A 22102-nucleotide genomic window follows, 5' to 3' on the forward strand; every position below is an offset into this window, starting at 1 on the left:
TCAATGAAGAGGCTAAGTTAGAACTAGAGTTATACAAGTGATATTCTGCAAAACATATAACACAATAGAAAAGTACATCAAAAAAGTTCCATGAAATGCATGGGAGGCAATCAGCGGTCAGAAAAGCCCAGCTGCCATGGCCTTGAACTGAGTTCCAATGCCCCGAGCATGCTTTAGGTGGGGACTCGGTTCCTGTTGTAAGCAGAGTTATCTGAACCAGACGAAGCAGCCATAGCAGGTGAAAGCAGGGAGAAAATGATTGGGGGTGCAGTGAGGAGAGAACATATGAAAGGGAGCAATTGCAAGGATGATTAGGAAGTGAGTGAAAAGGGCAAGGGTGTGGAAGGGAGGGTGGGTGTGAGGCAAAGAGAGGAGAGAGATGCCCAGACACCAAGAGGTGAGGTTCAGACAGGTATGGATGGTGTCAGGGATGACCCTGATTAGTGCAGAGGGGTGTGTACCTGCAAAATCACCCAGTGACCTTTCTGGGCAGCTAGATCCAGTGCAGCCTCAGCCACTACCTCCTGTCCTTGCCCCAAAGATACGTTGTGAAAATTCCGATTGTTGAAGGTATATCCGAGTTTTTTACCTAAAAAGAGGACGGAGTTGTCAGTATCACCTCTGTGTTGGATGATCTGTGTTGTTTAATGTTCAGAAGGAAACCACTCCTCAAACACAGGTGTGTCTGAACCTATACCCTGAGCCTCATGTGCTGACATTTTTCCTTTGTGGGGGTATGGTGGGGGGTGGAAGGACTACGTCTTCCAGCTTTCTGTTCCCAAATAGAAGGAAGCATTGTCTAGACCAAAATCGCTTTATCCACCTCCTCACTTAATCCCCAAGAATGGATGGAAGTGCTGATGCTCTTCCGTACAGCTTCCGTGTGAAGGCTAGGCCTTGGCCCTCCATTCTAGAGAGTGCTGATTTGAAAAGACTGGAAGGGTAGCATGCATGTGCGCGTGGCCCTGTCTAACTTGCTTTTTCCTCTGAATATATATTTCCCCTGGAATTTTACTGGTACATGTGACCAGCAGGGGCAGAATTCAGGTAGTCTGGCTTACTATACTTTATACTGTAGTGACTGCCTCCCCTATTAATCCCAAGACATAGCAAAGTTTTAACTCATCATTTTGCATGAATTAGAGTAAAGAAGCAAGACATGGAAGGGCTTCATTGCATAGGTGGGGATGTTCTGTTGGATGTAGCTCAATAACATCTGTTGGGTGTTTCTGGTGTTAGGAATGGAGTAAGGGAATGGCTTCACCAACACAAATTCACAGCCACATCACTGAAGCACAGCAATGCTTGTGAGTTGTTTTCCAGTCCAAGAAAAAGTTTACACAAAGAAATGACCTAATATAGTGGACCAATTTTACTTGGACATCAGCTATTAGCCTAATACAACAAAGTTTAGAGAAATTACATAATATTTTTTAGAAAAAAGGATCATAAAAATGTATGATACCATGAAAAAATCATTGAGCAATTTTTCTTGGTAGGTGAAAGACACCTTCTAAGACCATAAGGGAAAAGACGAGAAATTAAAAAAAAAAAGAAAATACAAATCTGTATTTGAATTTTTTAGTTTTAGAGGAACTAATAAAATTGAATAGGCAGTATATTAACTGTCAATATTGGACATTTCTTTTAAATACTAAAAAATGTAGACTATCCTTTAACTGGAGTAGACAAAGCAAAATGATGGCTTTTTGTAGTGAGGAATAGTTCTTATAGATTCAGCTGAGATAAGCCCAGGAAACACTCTTATTAAACTCTATAAATCCTAGCTGGCAATACATTTGATGTCAGCTTTAGAACCAGGGATATAAACAACTTATTCCAGAGAAAATGCCCAGATAAAAGGTGCCTGGATTATTAGATAGCCCTGGTGACATTTCTACTTACAAAAGAGCCTGTTTCTTTATGAGAAAGAGAAGGATAAGGGAAAAGAGGGGCTTACAAAAGATTAGTTTGAAAACTACAGACCGGAAGGACTACTGGGGACAATGTCTAGCACTGCAGAGGCCAGCGAGGATCAGTTTGCATTAACCTAAGCTTCAGGCATGACGATGAGGCTGAAGAGAAAGAAATGGATCTTGCAGACGATGAGAAGGGGGGAGATTTGATGGGATTTGCGCTGGCTGAACATTCAGCTAAATTTGACTGCATCACACTCGAGCCTTGTGATGTGCCAAAGCAACCTTGCAGGGTCCTTCCATTTCCAACCATGAGGCTCTGAGAATGCCTTTCTGGGTCATCAGCAAGCCCCCCTCACCAGTCATGTTCTCTTGGGATTTCACTTTCACATTGTTTTATGCTATGACGTCCATGCCCAAACCTTCACTGCTTTTAACTTATTTTTTCCTTTCTTTTTCTCTCTCTCTTTTTTTGGTTAGATCATCATACACTTTAAAAGGTATTCCCCTCGATATTTCCAGTATCTACCTGGTACCATACATACTTCTAATATTATTAACTATGATTCCTATGCTGTACTTTACAGCCCTGTGACTATTTGGTAACTACTGATCTGTACTTCTCAGTCCCTTCACCTTTTTCACCCAGTCCCCCAACTCTCTTCCCCTCTGGGGACTGTCAGTTTGTGGTCTGTATCTATGAGTGTGTTTCTGTTGTGCTTGTTTGTTTGTTTGTTTGTTTTGTTCTTTAGATTCCACATATGAGTAAAACTATATGGTATTTATCTTTCTCTGACTGACTTTTTCACTTAGCATAGGACACTCTAGGTCTATCCATGCTGTAACAAATAGTAAGATTTCATTATTTTTTATGGCCAAGTAATATTCCATTGTATATATGTACTACAGCTCTTTAATTGAGCCATCTATTGATGAGAAGTGGGGTTGCTTCCATTTTCTGGTTATTGTGAATAATGCAGCAAAAAACATAGGGGTGCATATATTCCTTTGAATTAGTGTTTTGGGGTTCTTTGGATATATGCCTAGAAGAGATATCATTGGGTCATAAGGCAGATACATTTTTAATTTTTTTGAGGACCCTCCATACTGTTTTCCATCATGGCTGCACCAATCTTCATTCCCATCAACAGTGCATGAGGGTTCCCTTTTCTCCACATCCTCACCAGCGCTTGTTGTTTGTTGATTTATTGATGATAAATCAATAAATCAACAGACCATTCTGACATGTGTGAGGTGATATCTCATTGTGATTTTAATTTGAATTTTTGTGGTGATTAGTGATGTAAAGCCTCTTTTCATTGATCTATTGACCATACGTATATCATCTTTGAAGAAGGGCTTATTTAGTTCCTCTGCCTATTTTTAAATGGAATTATTTTTTGGTGTTAAATTGTAAGAGTTCTTTATAAATTTTGGACATTAATCCCTTATCAGATGTATCATTGGCAAATATTTTCTCTCATTCCAGTCTTTTTCTTTTGTTGATGGTTTTCTTTGCTGTGTAAAAAACTTTTTAGTTTGATGAAGTCCAATTTGTTTATTTTTTCTTTTGTTTCCCTTACCTGAAAAGATATATCAAAAAATACTACTAAGAGAAATGTCAGAGATTTTACTGCTTATGCTTTCTTCTGGGAGTTTTATGGTTTTGAGTCTTACATTAAAGTCTTTAATCTATTTTGAATTTTTTCTTGTGTATGGTGTAAGAAGGTGGTTTAGTTTTAAATTTTTGCATGTATCTGTTCAATTTTCTCAACACCATTTATTGAATAAACTATCTTTACCCCATGTATGTTCTTAACTCCTTTGTCACATATTAATTGACTATATAGGCATGGGTTTATATCTAGGATCTCTATTCTGTGTTTTTGATCTATATGTCTGCTTATAATATGAAAGTATATTACTGTTTTGATTACTATTGCCATGTAGTATAATTTGATATCATATAGTATGATACCTCCAACTTTATTCTTCTTTCTCAATATTGCTGTGGGTATTTGGGATAATTTATGGTTCCATAAAAATTTTTGGATTCTTTGTTCTAGTTCTGTGCTATGTTGAATAAGAGTGGTGAAAGTGGATATCCCTGTCTTGTGTCTAATCTTAAGGAAAATACTTTTAGTTTTTCCACTTTGAGTATTATATTAGCTGTGGGTTTGTCATATATAGCCTTTATTATGTTGAGATAATGTTCCCACTATGTTCACTTTGCTCAGAGTTTTCTTTATCATAAATGGGTGCTGGATTTTGTCAAGCGCTTTTTCTGCATCTAGTGATATGATCTTGCGATTTTCTTCACAGCCCCTCCCCTTTTACTTTTTTCTTTTTTCCTTTATTTCATTTTTAATATATTTTATTGAATATGCTATTACAGTTGTCCCATTTCCCGGACTTTATTCCCCTCCACCCTGCACACCCTTCCTGCTCACATTCCCCCCCTTTAGTTCATGTCCATGGGTTGTACATATAAGTTCCTTGGCTTCTTATACTATTCTTACCCTCCCCCTGTCCATTTTCTACCTACCATTTATGCTACTTATTCCCTGTACCTTTTACCCCATATCCCCCTCCCACTCCTTCATGTGATCTCCATTTCTGTGATTCTGTTCCTATTCTAGTTGTTTCCTTAGTTTCTTCTTGTTATTGTTTTTCATAGGTTCAGTTGTTAATAACTGTAAGTTTGCTGTCATTTTACTGTTCACATTTTTCATCTTCTTTTTCTTAGATAAATCCCTTTAACATTTCATATAATAAGGGCTTGGTGAGGATGAACTCCTTTAACTTGACCTTACCTGGGAAGCACTTTATCTGCTCTTCCATTCTAAATGATAGCTTTGCTGGATAGTCATCTTGGATGTAGGTCCTTGCCTTTCATGACTTTGAATATGTCTTTCCAGCCCCTTCTTGCCTGCAAGGTGTCTTTTGAGAAATTAGCTGACATTCTAATGGGAACTCCTTTGTAGGGAACTCCTTTGTAGGTAACTCCTTTACTCTTGCTGCTTTTAAGATTCTTTCCTTATCTTTAATCTTGGCTAATGTAATTATGATGTGCCTTGGTGTGTTCCTCCTTGTGTCCAGCTTCTTTGGGACTCTCTAGGCTTCCTGGACTTCCTGGAAGTCTATTTCCTTTGCCAGATTAGGGAAGTTCTCCTTCATTATTTCTTCAAATAAGTTTTCAATTTCTTACTCTTCCTCTTCTCCTTCTGGTACTCCTGTGATTCGGATGTTGGAATGTTTAAAGTTGTCCTGGAGGTTCCTGAACTTCTCCTCATTTTTTGAATTCTTGTTTCTTCATTCTTTTCTGGTTGGATGTTTCTTTCTTCCTTCTGGTCCACACCATTGATTTGAGTCCCAGTTTCCTTCGCATCACTATTGGTTCCCTGTACATTTTCCTTTGTTTCTCTTAGCATAGGCTTCATTTTTTCATCTGGTTTTCGAACAGATTCAACCAATTCCGTGAGTGTCTTGATAACCAGTGTTTTGAACTGTGCATCCGATAGGTTGGCTATCTCTTCCTTGCTTAGTTGTATTTTTTCTGGAGCTTTGATCTGTTCTTTCATTTGGGCCATTTCTTTTTTTTTTTTTTGTCTTGGCAGGCCTGATATATAGTAAGGGGTGTAACCTTAGGTGTTCACCAGGGTGGGGCAACCCATGTCGCTACATTGTGATGCTGTATGTGGGGGAGGGGTTCGAGAGGGAACAATACGGGTTACCCTGCTTTCTGCTGGTGTTTAGTTACTTCCCCCGCTACCCATAAGCAAATTGGGCCTTTCTGGTTCTGATTCCCAGGTGGGTTGTTTTGTGTATGTTCTAGGACCCTGTTGGTCTCTCCAATGAACTCTCCTGTGAGTCTATGAGGTTTTTCCCCCCAGTGTATCAACCCTCACTGGTGTTTTCAATCAGAGGTTTGAGGCTTTATTTCCCCATGCCAGAACTCTGGGTTGCACAGAGTGTCTCACTTCCCAGTTGTTCTTTTCAGTTTATCTGAACGTGAAGGTGGGTCCGCCCAGTCCCCAATCCACCGCCTCGCCAGGTCCTCCAGCCGCCACCTTGCCTGCTCCAGTCCCACTGCCGCCTGCTGATGCCTTGCCATGAGTCCTCTCCACCTGGCTGCCTGTCTCCGCCCCTTCTACTGGTCTGGATGAATGTTTTTTCTTTAACTCCTTGGTTGTCGGACTTCCATACAGTTCGATTTTCTGTCAGTTCTGGTTCATTTTTTTTTTTTAATTTGTTGTTGTCCTTCTTTGGTTGTGTAAGGAGGCACAGTGTGTCTACCTACACCTCCATCTTGGCCGGAAGTCTCATTTGTCTTGTTATCTTTTGATTTCTTCCTTGATCTCAATGTTAACTCATTTATTGTTTGGTAACATGTTATTTAGCCTCCATGTGTTTGTATATGTTTCAATTTTTTTGTAATTAATTTCTAGTTTCATACCATTGTAGTCAGAGGAGATGCTTGATATGGTTTCAATCTCCTTAAATTTATTGAGACTTGTTTTGTGTCCTAACATGTGGTCTATCTTAGAAAATACTCTATGTGCATTGGAAAAGAATGTATATTGTGCTTCTTTGGGGTGAAATGTTCTGATGATCAATTAAATCCATGTGATCTAGTGTGTCATTTAAGGCCACTCTTTCCTTGATGATTTTCTGCCTATACATTCTAGCCATTGATGTTGATGTGGTGTTAAAATCCTTTACTATGACTGTATTACTGTTAATTTCTACCTTTATGTCCATCAAGATTTGCTTTATATATTTAGTTGCATGTATGTTGAGTGCATAAATATTTTATATCTGCTTGCTGGATTGATCCCTTTATCATTATGTAGTGTCCTTGTTTGTCTCTTATAATAGGCTCTGTTTTAAAGTCTATTTTGTCAGACATAAGTATTGCTACCCCAGCTTTTTTAAATATCCATTTGTGTGAAATATCTTTTTATAATCCTTTACTTTAAGTTTCTGTGCCTTTTGTTCTGAGATGAATCTCTTGTAGTCTTGTTTTCTTATCCATTTAGCTATCCTGTCTTCTGATTGGACCATTTAAGCTATTTACATTTAAAGTGATTATTGATAGATATGTATTTATTGCCATTTTATTCTTTATAACTATTCAATATGTTTCTTTTCTTTCTTCTTCTTAAAAAACATTTAATATTTCAATTAAACATTTCTTTAACATTTCTTTTAATACTGAGTTGGTGGTAATGAACTCCTTTAGCTTTCTCTTATCTGAAGCTCTTTATTTCTTTTTCAATTTTAAACAATAGTGTTGCTATTATTTAAGTACTAGTCTTTGTTGTAGATCTTCTGCTTTTCATCACTTCTGGCCTGAGGTATTTCTGTTGTGAAATCACCTAGAAGTCTATGGAAGCTCCCTTGTAGGTAACTTTCTCTTGCTGCTTTTAAGGTTCTCTCTTTTTCTTTAATCTTTTGCATTTTAATTATGATGTGGTTGTGGCCTCTTTGGGTTCAACTTTGGGACTCTACTTCCTTGACTTTTTCCCTCACCAGGTTAGGGAAATTTTCAGTTATTATTTCTTCCAATATGTTGTCAATCCCTTGCTTTTCCTGTTCTCCTTCTTGGTAACTTTATGATGCAGATGTTGTTATGCTTTATATTGTCCCAAAGGTCCCTTAAACTATCCTGATTTTTTAAAAGTTCTTTTTTCTTTTTGTTGCTCTGATTAGTTGTTTTATGCTACCTTGTTTTCCAAATCACTGATTCAGTCCTCTGCTTTATCAAACCTAGTGTTGATTCCTTCTAGTGTATTCTTCATTTCAGATATTGTATTCTTCATTTACGACTGGTTCTCTTTTATGTTTTCTATGTCCTTTTTATGCTCTTGAAGTTCTCACTCACTTCTTTGAACATCCTTATAACCACTGTTTTTGAACTCTCTATCTGGTAGATTGCTTGTCTCCATTTCATTCAGTTGTTTTTCTGAGGATTTCTCCTGTTCTTTTATTTGAGGTATGTTTATTTGTGTCCTCATTTTGGCTGCCTCTCTATATTTATTTCTGTGTATTAGACAGATATGTTGTCTCTCAGTCTTGGTAGAGTGGCTTTATGTAGTAGATGCCTTGTAGGACCCAATGGTGCAGTCTACCTGATCATTTTAGCTGAGTGTTCCAGTAATGTCTCCTGCATGGGTCATTGAGCACTCCTATTGTAGGTGAGTCTTGAATGCTGTTGCTCTGTGCATGTGTGGGGTTGACTTTCAGGCTGACTGACTATGAGGATTGCCCCTGACCACGGTGTATGAGCTGTTGTGTGGGTGCTGACCACATGAAGCAGAATTCTCCTCAGTAGGGTCTGGTGCTTGCCAAGATCTTCCTTTGGATATGCCACTTGTGGAACTAATTGGATCCTGCTCTGATGTTGTCTGAAGTCCACAACTGGGTTTGTTGGTCTGGGCCTCTTGGGAGGGACTCCAGTGCAGGTCAATATGAGATGCTGCCTGTGCTTGGCCCTGGGCAACTTGTTTGGAACAAAGTGATCCATCGTTTGTGGTTGCCACTTTTGGGCCTGGGTGTGCATGAGAAGGGCCAAGTTGCACACCCAGGCCAGCTTTCACCAGTACCGAGCCTGGGGGTGTGTCAGTAAAAGGCCTAAGGCTCCTTGAGATATCCCTCTGTGGGCCTCTGCCTGCTGGTTGCCTGTTAGGTTCAATTACTGAAAGAGCCTCTGGTGGTGTGTGAGTTGCATAAGGTGGGTTCTCAATGAGTCACCAGGTAGAGGGGAGTAGTGTTTACCAGACTCATACAGATTCAAACTTGGTGTCAGTGTTGTGTTTTAGGCTACTCAGCAGAAGTCCCAAGGTATACCAAGGCCAGCTGCCACCTGCCAGGTGTCCGCAGACCTTTGTGGTGGGGCAGGGTCTCAAGGACTTATCAGGGGGAGGCCAGCAGTGTTTATCAGGCCCAAAGAAACCAATATTTGGTGGTGCAAAGGGAAGGCTCTGCACTGGTCAGATGTGAGAGGGAAAAATGGCCCTGTTTCAGAGCCATACAACTTAGTCTGTCCCAGATTCTTCCCAAACCCACTGGAGAGCCTGAGCTGGGGAGGTGGGGCTGCCAGGAGTTGGGAACTTGGAGCTAATGGATCTCCTGGGGGTGGGGGCTGCACTGGTCAGGCTCACAAAAAGATGGGGTAAATGGCCCCTATCCAGAGCCACACAACTCAGTCTCTGGCATCCCGAGTCCATCTGGACCTCTATACCCTGGCCCAGGAAGATGACTCATCTACAGGGCACAAGCTTGGCAGGGCAGGGTGACAGAAGGTCAGGAAGATGGGGCTATTGCATTCTCCTAGGCTGATGCCATATGGAAGGGAATGCTCTACCGAAGAAAGATGGCGTCCGTGGGTGGGGTGGGAGAGGGACTCTGCACAGTGACCCTGGAGGCTGTCTCTGCAGCTCTCTCTCCAAAGCCATAGAACCCACACTCTCCTCGCACAACCCTAGTCTTCTCTGAGCTTCCCTCTCTCTGCCACATCCCAGGATGAGTGTGAATGAGATTTTGTGTGTTGGGCAGGGAAATGTAGGCAGGATAATGAGCCCCCAAAGGTGTCCATGTCCTAGTCCCCAGAATCTGTGTATAGGGACTCTGTGGGTGTGATTAAATCAAAGACTTTGAGTCGGGGAGATAATCTTGATGATCTGAGTAGTCCCAATATAGTCATCATGGTCCCTAAGAGGAAAAGAGGGAGTCCTATTTATGCTTCCCACCTCTAGAACTGTAAAATAATAAACTAGTGTTATTTTAAGCCTCTAAATTTATGGTAATTTGTTACAGCAGCACTAGGAAACTAATGATATAAAGTAGGCTGGAGAAATAGGGAGGAGCTGGGGGACAAAGTTCCTGTAGGCCCCTTAAGGAGTCTGAACTACATTCTGAGGGCAGCACACCTGTGTAAGGAGCATGCTTGTACCTTCAGAATGGTTGCTCCAGCCACAATAAGGGGAATGGGTGGGTGGCAGGACAAAGTCTCCTCGGAAACCTGCCACTGTGGATTCTACATGACTGAGCCCAGAGCAATAGTCGCTGGTGTGGGCTTGGCAATGACTCTGATTTCTGTATGGTTAGCAGGTACTGTGTAAGTACAAGTACTGAGTATTGAGTAATGAGCCTCACATTTGGAATAGAGAAGCTGACAGATGCCAAGAGTAAAGTGCATGGGGCTGGTACAGCCTTGGCCCCAAGATGAAGTTTTCTCACCTTGATTTTCCACATCTTTCAATGGGTCCACTCCTGGAGACAGGATGAAAAATATGGGAGTGGCTGGTCCTGCTTCTTCAAAGGAGGCTGCAAAGTCTAGTGTTCTTCCCACCACATATTTGCTTCCTAATGTCTCCTCAACAAAATGTCTTCCAGGAAAAAAAAGTACATATGTGTTTATCAGTCACAAAATAAAAACACTTGAGAAACAGAGATCTATAGCAATGGAAGGATGTACTCAAGGTCATGGGGTTGGTACTCACAGAACTATGACCAACTCCAAGAACTACTTAGTAGGTTAACACTTAAAACCTGTGTTGCTAGTTGCCAGTCTGCTCACCTAGATTGGGGCTCCTTCTAAATCCCCATCCACCCAGGCCACCACTGACTCCTCCATGAAGCCTGGTGTCCTGTCACATTGCCACCATCCACCAGAAGACTGCTAGAACCAATGCCTTCTGAGAGCTTGCAGGCAGCTAAATCCTCCATACTTTTTATCCCTGTGATCTTCCACTTACAGTTTAAGGCCCTCTATTCCCTCATGTACTACTATTATCTGTGTTTTCTTTCATCCTATTCCACTTACCAATGTTCCTCTCCAAACTGTCCAATTTTATACTAAATAAAACCTTGAAGCTGCAGCCATTTCCTGACCATCTGGTCCAGCTCCTGGCCTTAGCTCTCCCCTGAGGACACAATTTTTCCTGTAGCCTTTCAGCTGGGCTCATTCTCCTACATCTGCTCTATCTCAGGATTGGGAGGCAGGATCATGACCCTGCTCACTGATGACTATTGTTTGTAAGCCATTACTTCTCTACTCATGTGGCTCCATTGCAGCTGATTTCCCCTGACTGTGTCACCACCACACCTGCTCATCCTCTGGTCACTGTACCCATTCACGGAACACTTGGGCACTTGGCTCATGGACTTGCACCAGCTGGAACGACATCTCCATCCATGTGGACAATCCTCCAAATTCTCAACCATCTTCATTTCTCCCCCAATCCAGCCACCCAGATCCATGGCCACACCCTCATTCTCATTATTACCTGGGAACTTTTTCTATGTCTAAAACCACAAATGGAAACACCCCGCTCTCTGACCAGACTTTCTGTCCTTACACTTCTCTTAGCAATTTACCTTCCTTCGCTTCTTCTTTGCCCTTGTTGGTGCCACTAGAAATGCCGTATCTGGGCCTCATGAATGCTTTTTTTAATCATCCCCTGATTCTATTTACTTCTTTCCTGTCCAGTGTAGAGTCCATGTCCTATAACTTTTTTCTTTTAAAACAACTTTCTTGAGGTATAACTGACGTACTAAAAATTCACCCATTTTAAGTATACTGTTCAATAATTTTTAATAAATTCACTAAATTGTACAATCTCACCATATACCAGTTTTAGAACATTTCATCCTGCCAATAAGGCTTTCATGCCTATTTAAATAATTGCTATTCCCACCCTTCAGCTCCCGGTAACTACTAATCTGCTTTCTGTCTCTACAGCGTGCATGGCCTATGACATCTAATCACTCTCTTGCCAAAAATTCACTTCCCCTGTCTAACTCTTATTCCAACACAACAACTTGGAATGGCCGGTGCTCTGGATCAACTTAATTTGGAATCTACACCTGGCTGTTGTACGTATGCAAAATCACCTAACGGTGAGCAACGGAGCCATGACACATGCAGAATTTTCACTAGGTGGACCCTCAGTGCTATTTGAAATTCATTGAGTTTCCCAGGTCAGCCTTCTTTCATTTTTTTTTTTCCATCGATCCTATTTAAATCCTTCTCTACTCTCCTCAAATCTATAGCCCTACTACCTCTTCTTTCACACAAACTCAGTTGAAGATCTTGCTTCCTGCTTCTCAGAGAAAATAGAAGTCATCAGATAAAACCATTCTCAACTTTCTACCATCCTTCTCCCAGCATAACAACATCCAGACTCATCTCTCTCTCTCTGTGATGAAAGAGATGTTCTTCCTGCTAAGGATGGCTTTTCCATCTGTGCTCTGGATCCCATCATCTCCTGCCACATTCCATGTGACCAGCATCCTTCTCAGTGCTGATACTGATGAGTACCTCTTTCCACACTGTCCACCCACATATCAGGAAAACACATGGCAAATACAGGCCTCAGGGGATTTTGGACGTTGGTACAAAGGCTCCCATTACCAGAAACACCTGGCTTTTGTGCTCATTGCTCATCCCTGCTAGTTTGCCCATAATGAGACTGCCCATGCTGAGACTGCCCATGCCTGCCATCCCCCGCCCCCTGTCCCCTACTGCATGGTGTAGGTCAACCGGTCGGGCCTCATGGCTCTCATCATGCAGAGGCGCTGCAGGGCAGTCTTGTTCTTCCACTCCTGTGGGAACTTCTCCTTCTCAGGACATTCTGATTCCACGAACTTCTTCCAGCTCTTGGCCGACCCCTCGATGTCCCGATCCAGATTATAGAATTCTTCCATGGATGAAAGTGCCTAGGAAATTTTAGAGAATCTTGCTCTAAAACACAGTTTCTCAGAGCTATAATTTGCCCTGTGTTGGAGGTTAAGGAGCAAGGTGGTATTATAGACATATTTCTGTCTCATTTATACCATTTTCTGGAGTCCTGAATCTTCCTCCAGGTAAACTCGAGGAAGAGGAGGGATTTCGATCAGCTCATCTTTAGCAAACTGCACCAATAATACACAAAGTTTAGCAAATGAAGTGTTTGGAATATTAGCAGCAGAGACTGAGCAGCACCTGTCTGCAGGGTATTACATGGAAAGGGGGGCAGGAAGGGATGTCATGGAGCCTGGACATTAGGTGTCTGATTCCTCCCTTTCATTCTCCTATTCACTCCACCAGCCACTCCTGTCAATTCCTCTCTCAAAATGTCTCTAGAATCATTGACTGTGTATCAATGCCAACTCGAAAACTTCCATGAATTGCCTGCTTCCACAAGGATTGAGTCCGAATGCAAAACTTGTCAATCAAATCTCTTCCTTTAGTTCTTCGCTCCAATTCATCCAGTTAACCAGGGAGCCTCCTGCTGTCCTACCCTGTCCAATCATGTCTAACTCCAACCTTGGAACCCTGCCAGACCCATCCCCACCTCCATTCTTTTGTCACACTGCTTCTACCACATCAGAGGTCCTAGTCTTTTCTCCTTTCTTGTGCTGGTCATGACTGGTTATTATTTTTTAAGGTTCTACAAGTTGTTAAAAGTACAGTTCAAAGTCAGCCACCACCACCCTCTAACCTAGCACACACAGTCCCCCAACCTTCTTTTGTGACCACAGAGGCCATAGCTTTTATAAAGAGACAGACTCAGTTTTTGGATATTTGACTGCTGATAGCTTTTCAGCCTTATCCCTCTCTCTTCCTCTTTGGCTCTACATCTGGGTAAGCTGATAAGTAGGCCTGGGCACCCACGCTGGTGCTGGATGAAAGGCACACCCCATGAGCCCCTGCCCGTGCCCAGGAGTCTCGCCTCATAACTTCCCTAAGAACCCCAAGGCAGCCTCCTTCCCTGGCTCTCTCAATCCATTTACGGACTGCTCAGGGTGCCCTGATCTCCTCAGAAAGTCTTAGCATATGAGTAATAAACTTTTCCCTACCTTGTCATGTATGTGTGTGGCCATCATTTGTCAATGATGGAACCAAATTTGGGGGTGGGTCCAACCTGTTTTTCCAGAGTACCCACATAAACCCCACTCATTCACTTAGACACCAAGTTACCTGCAGCCTTTCTGCTATCACTCAAGTCTGCTTGTATGTTTGGTCTCCCCAAAGAGAGTAAAAAGTAGACTTTGTCCAAAGCACCTACCATAATGCCATGGATTTTAGGGAACCCATTCATTCTTGTCATTTGAATTATTCACTCATTCATTTGTTATTTATTCAATGCCTACTGCATGCCAGGTACTTGGGAATACAAAGGAGAACAAGAAAGACACAAGCCTTCCAAAGGAGCTTGCAATCCTCAGCTCAAGAGGAAGAGATGAGGGAGGCCTTAGCAAGTATGTAAAATCCTGTTGGGCAGAAAGAGAGGCAGAAAGAAGGGAAGGGCATTATATGGGGGAGGATCAACTAGAGCCAAAGTCTGCAGAGGAAAGTGTGGGGCATGACAGCAAGGAGTGTGACTGTGAGTCTTATAGGTGACAAGGGGAAGGTAAGGCTGGAGAGGGATGGACACACTTGACCTGGGCTTGCCTAGCTCTTTGCCCATTTGGGTGAACCCCTGTTCTGTCTTTTGTGCCCTTTCCCATGGGCTCTGGGTTTCTCGGCTTCACTGCGACCACTAAGAGCAGGGACCACATCTTCATGCGTGGCTAAGAAGTGGTGTGGAGTTGTGTGTGGGATGCTGGAGGAGGTGCCAGGAAACTAGAGTTCTGGTCCCAGGGACATCTCTTATGAGCCTTTTATGACTTGGACCGGCTTTTAACTTTCGTAGGCTTTAATTTTCTCATTTGGAAAATGAGGTCAAGTAATTGCTTGCACAACTCATACTCTAGTGTAGATGCAGTACTCTGAAGACTCTAGAGCTTGTCCTTGTGCTTTCTCAGGGCTTCTATAGTTATTGAATTGTGATTGCTGGTTTACTTGTCTGTTTCTCCCACAAGATGGTGAGTTGCCTGTGGGCAAGAACTTTCTTAGCCATATTTGTATGCCTCGGGCACAGCAGGCTGCCTGGAACTTAGGAAGCACTCAGCGAATGCAGTTTGACATCTGGGTGGCCTGCAGGAAGGCTCTTGACAGGCTGAGAAAAGCTGCAGCTGCTGTAATTATTTCTCTGTGCACAGTGGAACTCATGATCATCTTCACTCGGGCAGCACATCAGCCCTCTTCCCAGCTTGCATCATTATTACCCCTTCTTCGGTCCCATTGCCTCCTCTGGCATAACCATGATGCCAAGCAAACGACTCCGCCTTCAGTGCTCCCAGCTGCTGTGGTGGGGTGGAAACATGCTTTCTTGGAGCTCTGGATAGAGCACAATTGCAACATTTAATCTTCCAAATGAGAGAAAGGCATTTCTAATAAGTTAAATGAAAATGACTAATTAACCTAATTACATTGGACTGTGCAGCAAAATACCACTGTGTTCAATGGGCATCCAGAGTGATAGTGAGGGGCCTTTTCAAAGGCTAACAAAGGCATGTATCACAGATGAGATTTTCTAATGAAGAGCAGAACATGCCCAGTACCTTAGGGTTCAGCATTGATGAAACTTAAATTCTTACCAAGGATACTAATAAAAGCAATAGTTCATCACAAAGATTTCATTCATTACATGCCTATAGGTTCTGCTGGAAAACAAGGCAATCCATCTTCCTCATCAGATAGAACAGTTAAAGAATTTTGTTTTATCATGTCCTATTCAATTATTTTGTTTCTTTAGGCTAAAATCCAACTGAACACTTAAAAAGAGTGTTTATCAAAGGCTTCAATGATGTGCACACACAATGCATTATATTTTCACCTGCTCACGTCCTGTACTGTGATTCAGTTTGATGGGGCTGGACTTGGCCGCTCCACAAAACAAACTCAGAGAGAGAGAGAGAGAGAGAGAGACAGAGAGAGAGAGAGAGAGAGAGAAAACTTCACTCATTCGCAAAAAAGGCTTTGAACAGCAAAATGAGCTTAGCCCACAAAACCAAATAAAAAAAGCAAAGAGAAGAACAGCAAACCAAACAACCCAGTTTGTGAAAAGAGGATGGAACTAAATTGCACAGTAGCTTTAGAGTTGTGGAGAGTGTTTTTGAATCATTCATTCTTTGTGATTTCTGCTGCAGAGGGCTTTGTGGGATAATAGAGGGAAAGGCAACTGGATTTAGTCCAATTGGGCAACCCACAATTCCTCAAAGTCTTTCCTTTTATGGACAAATTTTATAAGGCACAACCCATATCAACCACAGCATATATGCACCTTAAATGTGGGTAATTAATAATTGTAATTGCGATGCAGTGAATTGTGTCCCCCAAAAGGTATGTTGAAAAACTAACCCTCCAGATTTGTAAATGTGACCTTATTTTAAAATAGGGTCTTTAAAGGTGTAACCAAGTTAGAATGAGGTCAGTAGGGTGGGCCATAATCTAATATGACTCATGTTCTCACAAGAGAAGAGACACAAAGACACACAGAGGATGGAGGCAGAGACAGAAGTGATGTTGCCACAAATCAAGGAATGCCTGGGGCGACCAGGTGCCAGAGGAAGCAAGGAAGGATCTTCCCCTGGAGGCCTTTTGGAGGGATCATGGCTTGCCAGAACCTTGATTTCAGACTTCTGGCTTCCAGAAGTCTGAGATGATAACTTTCTGTTGTTTTGAGTCACCTGGCTTGTTATACTTTGTTATGGCAGTCCTGGGAAACAAATATAGTAGCTGTAACCATGACCAGCTTCTATTTACTGAACATTTGTGTGTCTGACATAACCCTGTGGGGTAGGCATTATAATGATCATTTTGAAGATAAGAAAAGAAAGTCTCAGGGGAATAAGTAACATGTCAGAGGTCATACACAGTGGCACTTGAACTTGAACCCAGGAATGTCTGACTCCTGAGCCTGTGTTAACTAGTTGATCCTCTTCACTGCTCCCGTTCTGCAGAGACATTCATTCAGAACTGCTTTCTAGGATTTATCTTCCACAAGGGCATCAGACTATGTCATTGTTCTCAAGCTCTGGGACAGTGCTGTCCAGCAAGGGAGCCATGGCCATATGTGAGTATAGAGCACATGAAATGTGGCCAGGGTGACTGAATAAACACATTTTTAATTGTATTTAATTTTAATTATTTAAATTTAATTTTAGAAATTGGAACTTGCTTTAGTAACTGCAAAACTTTTAAGTTAGTTTGGAACAACTTGGGTATATGAATCAACTGTTTTAACTCTAAAAGTATGAAATATAAATTCAAATCAAGTATTTCAATGAAGATTTAGCATCTAATTGAGAAGTGCTATAAGTGTAAAAAATTACACCTGAATTCAGGCTTAATACAAAAATATAAAATATTTAATATTTTATTAGTAACATTTATAACATTATATATTAAAATGATAATACTTGTGCTTATTAGGTTAAAGAAAATATATTATTGAAATTAATTTCCTTTATTTTTACAAGTTTTTTAAATTGATTTTTTTTGAGAGAGAGAGAGGGAAGGAGAGAGAAACATGGATTTGTTGTTCCACCCATGCATGCATCCACTGGTTGACTCTCATATGTGCTCTGGCAGGGGATCAAACCCACAACCCAGGTGCATCAGGTTGATGCTCCAACCAATGGAGCTACACAGCCAGGGCCTCATTGATTTCTCATTACTTTTTAAATATATGGCTACTAGAATATTTTACATTACATATGTGACATACATTATATATTTTTTGGACAGTGCTACTCTGGAGTGTCCATTCATTCATAACTTACATAGTTTAGAAGAGTTGATGGTTTTCTACATGTATGTTCTGCATTTATTATAATTATTCTTAGGCATTTTGTAACTTTTGACTTTGTTGCTGTTGTGAATGGAGTTCTCCCTTGTTTCTTTCCCATATATTATTCCCCTTCTAATTTGCCAGATTGGGTCCAGAATGACAAATACAGTTAATAAATAAAAATCAAATCACACCTTTATTATTTAGATCAGGGATCAGCAAACTGCAGCCTGCAGGGCCAGTCTGGCTCACCACCCATGTATGTAAATAAAGATTTATTGGAACTCAGCTATTCCCACTTGCTTATCTATTTATTGTGTGTGACTTTGGCAGAGTGGAGTAGTTGTGACAAGGTCTGGCCCTCAAAGTCTAAATATTTACAATGTGGCCCTGTACAGAAAAAGTTTGGTGACCCCTGATTTACAGACAGCCCTAAGAGTATTTTAAAAATAGCCACAGACTCTGAAAAAAAAGTTACAGAAACATTTTGGGCAGTGGCAGCATGAGTGGAATGAGCCTTGAATCTCCTAAGATGAATCCTTTGAGGGGAAAGCCTGCATATAAGTGATTAAGCGTGGGACTCAGTAATGAAGTAAATGAAACTCGGATAGAATATAAGGGAATGATGCTGAGTGACCCAGTCAGTCCGAAAAGATCACATACTGAATATTTCCACTTACAAGACATTCTTGAGATGACAAAATTAGACAAATGGAGAACAGATTAAGTGGCAGCCAGGCATTAGGGATGGGGGAAGGAGGAGGCCGCTGTAATTATAAAGGGTGACATGAGGGATCTCAGGAGTGATGCAATTTTCTGTATCTCGACTGTGGTGGTGATTACATGAACCTTCACATGTGACACACACACACACACACACACACAAAAACAAGTGCACAAGATAACTGGTGAAATCAAAACAGGATGAGTGGATTGTATCAACGTCAGCTTCCTGGGTGTGACATTGTACTACAGAAATGCAGGATGTTACCATTGGGAGAATTGGGGTACAAGGAATATCCCTATTATTTCTTAGAATTGGCGTGTGAATCTATATTGTCTTCAAAATTGAGTAGAATATATAAAGAGCCAATTACATTCCTTCAGACTCATACTACTTTGTGCTATGAAATGTAAAAAATGCCACAAATGTGGAAGATCATAGCCCCGTCTGCTCTGTGTGCAGGGGCCCGTCCCCCACATAGTGCTGGTCCCACCCTAGCTGCTCACTCAGGTGGGACCAGATGGCTGCCCCGGTGGAGGGCAGGCCTGGGCGGGCTGGGGCCGGTTCACTCAGTCAACTGTTACTGCTCATCATTGTGTGAGACCCGTGAGTGCAGGCATGGTCCCTATTGATCTTTTCAGTGTTCATAGAATCCCATCTCCACCAAGATGAGTTACATGGACAGAAAATGGGCTCTGCCCTCAGACAAACCAGAATTTGAGTCCTGGATTTGCTACCTATAATATGCAGGACCTTGCTTTCTTCATTTGTTAAATGGGAACAGACAATCCCTATCGCCCAGGTGAACATGAGACTAAAAAAGGTAATGCATTTCTAAGGTGCTCAATAATTGTGAGCTATGATCAACTATGGATAATCCCAGGCTGCTTGGAAGATGAGTTAGGATTCGTGGGGAGAAGCCTGAACAGAGTCTGGCTTCTGTCTGTTTCATGAAGTGCTGTCTCCACCCCAGCCTGAGGGCCTCACAGAGGAGCCCAAGCCTGTCACAGCCTTGGACACTGGAGGGTTAAAGGCAGCCCAGCTGTGTCAGAGCAGCACACAGGATCTTACTGGTCCCTCACACCCCGCAGGCAGAGTCCTCACACCAGCTGGCACCAGCTAGTCCTCCACTTAACCTTCCCAGCTCTGCTGTGGGGCACACCTGTGTTCAAATAGCTCCATGATGAACCCCAAAAGAGAGCCCTGCTGAATTCCTGGGGACAAGTATCAGAGACAAACTCCAGGAGATAAGAGCTTTACCTTTCTAGGGACTGGTACTGACCTTGATGGCACCCCAGGCCTGGTGGGAGAGGAAGTCCACTGGACTGAGGGCACCAGTCTGCACTGGAGCTCGAAGCAGGAAATCCAGCTCTGTGGTGCCTGCCTCCTGGTTTAGGAGGAGAACCTGTGAGTGGGGGAAAGACACCGCGCTTCCTTAGCTGGTGGCAGTCACAGGGTCTCCACTTAGTGTGAATGCTGTTACTCTAGCACTAGAACTTGCCCATTAATTTTGATTGGTAAAAGGTGTAGTGAGTAAAGGGTAAATCTGTCCTGGATGGTATAGTTCAGTGGACTGAGGGCAGGCTGCAAACCAAAGGGTGGCTGGTTTGATTCCCAGTCAGGGCACATGCCTGGGTTGCGGGCCAGGTCCCCAGTGGGGGGCACATTAGAGGCAACCACACATTGGTATCTCTCTCCCTTTCTCCTTCCCTTCCCCTCTCTCTAAAAATAAATAAATATTTTTTTTAAAAAAGAAAGGATATATCTGTGCATATCACCTCTGCATGCTTCTGTTTTTGTATCAGTGTGACGTAATTGCACATGGTGAATGACTACATAAGTGGTTTATGGTTTATGCGTCAATCATAAATGCCATGGAATACGTTTCTGCCATCTATTGAGAAGATGACACACACAAATGACATGATTTGAGGACAGTGTCAAAGTAACATACGAATATATGCAAAATAGAAGTCCATATATGAATCAACAATGCTAAAGAGTTTCTAGAATAAAGGAGTGGCCAGTGAGCAGGGGTAGGGGAATTCATTTGACTAAACTTTCTGTAATGGTTTTGAAGTGGGTCTTGGAGAAGCTAAAAGATGGGACTCTTTAGACAGGAAGGGGTGGCTTTCCAGGGAGGAGGTGATGGGAAGTGTGGAGACTGGGAGGGAATCAGTCAGGTGTGTGCAGGGAAGGCATCGTCTCGTTTGCACTGACTCATGCTGAGAGGTACCTGGGAAATGGCTTTCCCCTCTTCATGTCGTTATTCTCTGCTGAGGAGTTGCAGATGGAAATGTTCACAAAGAAAAAATAATTTGGTCAGTTTGAGAAAAAGTCTCTAAGGAGATAATTGGCTAGAAATGGTAGATGAGGTGGAGAAGCCCTTGTAAAATGAGGTTGAAATATTTACAAGGGGAAAAGAATACAAGCCAGGTTGGGAGCTGTGAAGGGGGGAAGCTCCTTGGGGTCTGGGGAATACATGGAAGGAGGGAGACGAGTCTATGCTGGGGCTCCAGTTCCTTCTGTGAGGGCCAAGTTGCCATCTCTGCTGGTGTGGGGAACACGCAGGGTGAGAGACAAGCCACGCTAGCACTCCCCAGGAGTCCAGCCCTGGAAACGAGCAGAGTCAGCGCAGAAGTGACCTGGGAATGTCTGACTTTGAGAATTGGAAGAGGCCTCAGATAGTCTGGTCTGTGCTCCTAATTTATACATGGGAAAAAACTTCCAATGCTAAATGATAAGTACAAGGAGATAAATTTTCATGGTTTTCTGATGTTAAAAGAAATAAAAGACAAGCGTTTCTAATTAACATTGGAAGACTCTAGTGCTCCCAAACCCTTGAGGATCATAGTTCTAAAAGATATTTTTAGGGTCAAGACTGCTATAACTACAGAAGGACATTTGCAAATTCTTAATCTAGGGGCATGTTGGGACATTAAACTTGCAACCCTAAAATTAAATAATTAATCAGGGAGTCTCTAAGAAAGTTCTTACTGCATCTCAGAAAGTTATTAGTATGGCCAACCAGTTTCATCTCAGGGCCGGCTTGGATTGATTGGTAGTGGCTGCTGGAGGGGTGTGTTGAGGAGGAACTTAGATCATCCAGGATCAACAAGAAAATGTGCAATGATTGATTAAGCAGGTCTGCCATGAGCAGGACAGTATGGGGAGCATGCATGTACCTAACAGGACCTTCTTGTCTGACCTCTCTGCTTAGAGCTCAATAGTCTTCACATGCTATAGGAATTGATGTTAAAAGAAGTTATTTATTTTTTACACTTGCTGACTGGGCACTAGAAAATGACTTGTTTTCTGGAAACTTCTTCAATTCATTTTTACCTGAAAGGTGAGCTGGGCAAGGTAGGTCAGCTTGTCACACTCGAAGAGCCCACGGGCGGTGTACTGGTACACGGAGAAGGTGATGCTGTCTATCAGGTTGGTCACTCGCTCCCGCAGGCTCTCAGCAGGGCCAGCCTTCTGTAGAGCCTTCCGGAAGACAGTGCTGAAGGCCTGGGGGGTGGGGGACAGGCAGGACATCGGTAACTTACACAGCTGTCTTTGTTTACAGTGAGTAGCCCTACCTGTGAAGAACATTATAATTTCTGAGTCACAGAAACGTTTTCCCGGCATATCCTGCCAAGAAGAGACAGTGGCAACAACAAATCTTTTCATTTATACCACTTTGCAAGCACACTGAGGTGTGGGCCAGGCCTTATGACTCTTGTCATTCCCAGAATCCAGCCCAGCTCTTCACATATAAAAGGAACTGAAAAGATTTGTCACAGGAATAACTGAGT

The 22102-nt window shown here is 42.3% G+C and overlaps 1 protein-coding gene across 3 annotated transcripts in view; it reads right to left on the reverse strand.

The window, feature by feature from the left end:
- The window catches only part of DNAH9 (dynein axonemal heavy chain 9), a 367496-nt gene that overhangs the window by 31090 nt on the left and 314304 nt on the right, over positions 1-22102 (reverse strand). For 2 of the 3 annotated variants that reach the window (XM_024564675.4, XM_053910526.1), the window contains exons 58-62: positions 21645-21815; positions 19585-19707; positions 12445-12638; positions 10158-10306; positions 462-589 (exon numbers count right to left, since the gene is read on the reverse strand). In XM_024564675.4, the coding sequence (XP_024420443.2) occupies positions 462-589; positions 10158-10306; positions 12445-12638; positions 19585-19707; positions 21645-21815 (765 nt within the window). The remainder of the gene's footprint in view (positions 1-461; positions 590-10157; positions 10307-12444; positions 12639-19584; positions 19708-21644; positions 21816-22102) is intronic. The other variant, XM_053910525.2, reaches the window with a different exon arrangement.

Source organism: Desmodus rotundus, chromosome 9, assembly GCF_022682495.2.
Source record: "Desmodus rotundus isolate HL8 chromosome 9, HLdesRot8A.1, whole genome shotgun sequence".
Classification (NCBI taxonomy): Eukaryota; Metazoa; Chordata; class Mammalia; order Chiroptera; family Phyllostomidae; genus Desmodus; species Desmodus rotundus.